The 4,304-nt window shown below is 42.7% G+C and overlaps 1 protein-coding gene across 1 annotated transcript; it reads left to right on the top strand.

Annotated features, from left to right (window-relative positions):
- Positions 1 to 249: 249 nt before the first annotated feature.
- Positions 250 to 1,832, top strand: LOC138012053 (interferon-inducible GTPase 1-like). Its single transcript, XM_068859123.1, has 2 exons — positions 250 to 453; positions 992 to 1,832. Exons 1-2 carry the CDS (start codon positions 263 to 265, stop codon positions 1,830 to 1,832), a joined length of 1,032 nt encoding a protein of 343 aa, XP_068715224.1. The 5' UTR covers positions 250 to 262.
- The last annotated feature ends 2,472 nt before the right edge of the window (positions 1,833 to 4,304 follow it).

Raw genomic sequence — 4,304 nt, 5'->3', positions numbered from 1 at the left:
GCAGTGAATCAGTTCAAATAAAAGACTACTTGAAAACTGACCACGAATTTCCTTTCGTGGTCACCTCGTTCCCAAAGCCTCGTGACCATCTTCTCAATGACTGGAGGCTGAGTGCAACTAGTCCTTGTGTCCAGGCTCTAGTGGCAAAGAGGACCAGGTGCCTCTGCGAACTTGATTCCCGACAAAGCCGCGAGGAGTCGCCAGCTGGATTTATACGTTTACGTTTTCATTTGGGTGCTGTTACTCAACCTTACGCTTCATCATGACTGGAGACGAAGAATGGGTAAAAGTCGAAATGGAACAGCTTCAGCGTGAAATCGATGAGAGTGGGGTCGCCAACATTGAAGAATTTTTACGGAAAAGAACTGAGAGGTGGCGTGAGGTGGAGGTGAATATTGCAATTACTGGTAACTCAGGCGCAGGGAAGTCCAGTTTTATCAACACTATACGAGAGTAAGTACATTTAAACGATTATTAATGCGTATTAGCGACGTGCAACAGAAGATCGTTATTGCATGCATGGGAAAATCCTGACCTGTATGCGTAGTTAATTACTCAGTGTAATTACTATCAACGCAAACATACACTTTTGTAGCTCCTCGCAACAAAGAGCGTGCCTAGCCAGTGGATATTTCATCGAAAAAAGAAAAATTACCGTTCGTTTGCAGACTTTCTGAGACAACATAACCAAAACGTTTGCTGAGAATTCCCTTATATTTTTCCTAGGCTTCGCTGTTGCTTTTGCGCTTTCGGTTAGTTTCACTTTTTATCTTTTCAAATGTTTATTGAAAACTGAACTCGGACGTAGGCTACGTAACATTGGCTAATGCCAATTTTTGTTTTCATTATTTAAGGTACCCCCGTTGAGAGTGTATACAATTTTCAAACACCCCCCTTTTTGTCTCTAATTGTTTGGGGGGACCCCCTAATTTTTCATCAGTGAATGTGAATGCTCCCTAATCTACTTTTTTTAAACAAATGCCTTTGTTAGGCTCGTTGAAGACGATGAAGGAGCAGCTCCAGTTGGTGTTGTCGAATGCACAAAAGAACCGACTGCCTATGTTCACCCAACAAACCCAAACATCAAGTTTTGGGATTTACCAGGAATAGGCACTCCAAACTACCCTTACCTGGAAACATACGTCCAGAAGGTACAACTGGAGACGTACCATGCCTTTCTCATCTTCACTGCCACCCGATTCACCGAGAACGACTTGCAGCTTGCTCTGAAAATCCGCTCGATGCAGAAGAAATTTCTCTTCGTCCGCGCCAAAATTGACGAAAATGTCAGAGCTGAATCACGCAAGCGGTCATTCGATGAAACTGCCATGTTGACTAACATACGCCGCGACTGTTTGGGAAATCTAGGCGACCTACTCATTGATGAAGAAGATATATTTTTGATTTGCAATCATGAGCCAGGCAAGTGGGATTTTGTCCGACTAACCCAGGCCATACTAGATGCCCTGACTAGATATCAGCAAGAGAGTATGACCTTATCCCTCGGCAAAGTAATCACAAGGTCTTCAACGGACATTTTTCAGAGAAAAGTTCGTGTCCTGAAAGGGCGCATATGGATAGTTGCTTCAGCGTCTGCATTGGCCGCCCTCGTTCCTTTACCTGGCCTATCTGTTTTGGTTGATGCCGGTTTGATACTGAAGGAGCTCAGCCTTTACAGGTCCCAACTTGGTCTCCCCGAAATAGGATCCGCGGAATTTGCCAGGCTACATTTCGCTACCAAAGAGAAAGTCCTGAAAGTTGGTTTGACGACTGCTGCACAGTTACAGTGCGACGCGTCTTACCGTGGCCACCCAACAAACTTTCACATTTGACAATTACGTGTAAATACGTCAACTCAAACAACCCATTCAACGGTATTATACTACAACCGTACGAACTTTGGAAGGAGGGGTGACTGTGAATCAAATTCACTCACCCTGATTGACGTATAAGTTTTAAAAAACTTTGTTAGGTGGCCACGGTAAGGCGCGTCGCACTGTAAGTGGGTTTCTGGCGCCCTACGCCGCCGAAGCAGTCCTTGAAGAAGTCGCCCGTTACATTCCGTTTGTGGGTTTCGCCATAGCAAGCGGTATGTCCTTTGGTGCAACATACCATGCCTTATCTAAGCTTCTTGGAGCTGTCGAAGAAGTGGCTTTGCTAGTCATAAAGGAAGCTGCTGAAAAAACAGTTGCTGATCTGGAATCACAAATTGATTGATATTTTGGAAATCGGATCGGACGCTATACGTTTACATGGCGAGATTATCGTTTTGCTGATCTTGGCCAAAGAAAACCTTCGAATATTATACTTTTACATTATACTATTTTTAGCCAGTGAGAATTCTTTTCGGCATATTTTTAGTCGACTGACACCTTATTTTGAGAAGCATGAATTATATATTTCCAGAGTGATATTTATCTATAGCGGAAAGATATATTTAGAACTTTTAAACAGAGAAAAGCAAGCCATGTGAGATTTATGAAATTCATCTTATGTTAATTAAAATTGTTTATAAAATGAATAAATTACTAAATTACTACCTGCACTACCATAACTTACCTGCTAAAATGGAACCGTGGATCGCACTTATGATTAGTAAGGGCAAAATATTTCAATCCTGTCACATGAGTTAGAGAACTCGGAGCTTATTGAAACCATCTGAAGAAGTACATGCTCGTGATTGTATCCTCAAAGATTGTTTCTTTTCCTGCCCTTCTCCTTTGCTTTCAAAGCGACTAATAATCCCCAATGTGAGAAGAATAAAACAAATCCAACAGGAAAGCTTGACATGTACGCTGGTTAAAGTGTCTGTCACTTCAATGATTGCTTTCTCTGATTCTCTGCACTCTTCCAAAAGTAATTTTTTTATTGCCTAACAAGGCTCAAAAATCAGAACAACTAGCTGTAATTTGAACTACCAACTGGCAAGGAAGGGGAATTGGTTCAATACCGGATTGACTTCACGGTCACAAATTACCTTAGATTGGATAGTTCATTGCAGAATTCAACTTGGCTCAAACTAACCTGCGTAGCTGGGGGTATTTTTGCCGCGGGGAATTGAGAGGGGTGCTGTGAAATACCTCAGCCCCCCTCCCCATTCTCCGCGCGGCTTCGCCGCTCCCTAGATCCAACCCTCTGAAGGCCAATTGGGCAGTCTTGAACGTGAGTAATGGCGGACCGTGAACTCCAAGAGACGCGAGGCTGACGAGGCGGCAGCCTCAATAGAGCCGAAGCGCGAGAGTGTTGTGTATGAAGAAAAAATGTCGAGATCTCCAGAGAAACTGTGATGTAAGGTAAGGTGTGGGAACAAAGGCCGCTTATCATATGACTTTTAGAAGCAATGAAAGCGCGAGTATTTGATGTGTGATGTCATTTGACAGACATCATTAGCGGGAATATTTATGATCCTGTGTTCGTTGGTGAATGAAAACACTCTTTTTATTTCATTTCACTGACTACTGTGTTGTGTATATTGACGGTAAAATCCGTTTTCAGTTTGAATCCGTTTTAACCTGTGTTAAATTATTGGTGATCTTCATTTTTCCTAGGTTGGATAAGCACTCAGATGAATTGAAGAAACACTTTCTGGAGCCTAAATTGAGCCTAGAGAAAAATGAGGGTCAGGTTAGGATTTGCTTTGGTTATTATACGTGGATATCAATTGACTTATTATGCAAGAGTAAATAGTTAAAGGAAATGTATGAGCATGTTCGTCGCTGTAGTGTAGTGGTGAAGACACAGGACTATGGATTTGGAGGGTCCGAGTTCGAGAACCTGTAAGTGCATAGTTTAGTGCTTTGTTCCCTTGTTATGTTGTATTAGTATAACTACACATTCTCGTTCCCAGATCCCATCGTTTCTCTTAGCCAGCGGAGCCTTCGCACGAGAAAACGAAGGGCCAACTGGTTTTAGTGCTTAGGCTTTGGCGGCTAAGAGGGCCAAGCGGCTCTGGGGACGAGAATGTTTAATTACATAGGTGATTATTGAAAATTCTACGCGCTAACTGGTTGCCGTTGAGGTGATTATTATGCAATAATCACCTTAGTGAGGGGGGTGAATAGGGGTCAGCAAATCCGTCGATCTGCAGATATTTTTACAAAAATCCGAATTCGCAGAAGTGTTAGAGAAGTGAGCAACTAAGAACATTAAGTAACTTAACTGACGTTAAAGAAATACCTGTCATGAAATTAGCCTACTGTTTATCCTCACTTGGCGCCCAAATCGCGTATTCATTCCTAACAAGAACGTGGACCCTCAATCGGGTTCTAAAACGTCAGTTTCCGTCTCCTCCTCGTCAGAGCTGC

The sequence above is a fragment of the Montipora foliosa genome, chromosome 1 (assembly GCF_036669935.1).
Source record: "Montipora foliosa isolate CH-2021 chromosome 1, ASM3666993v2, whole genome shotgun sequence".
NCBI lineage: Eukaryota > Metazoa > Cnidaria > Anthozoa > Scleractinia > Acroporidae > Montipora > Montipora foliosa.
The sequence above is the reverse complement of the archived record's forward strand: the minus strand, read 5'-3'. Positions and strand labels throughout refer to the sequence as shown.

Excerpts from the sequence above, each read along its gene's own strand:
- LOC138012053 (XM_068859123.1), top strand. The coding sequence starts at position 263 with ATGACTGGAGACGAAGAATGGGTAAAAGTCGAAATGGAACAGCTTCAG. Across the intron at positions 454-991 it reads TTTATCAACACTATACGAGA|GCTCGTTGAAGACGATGAAG; the intron begins GTAAGTACATTT and ends TGCCTTTGTTAG.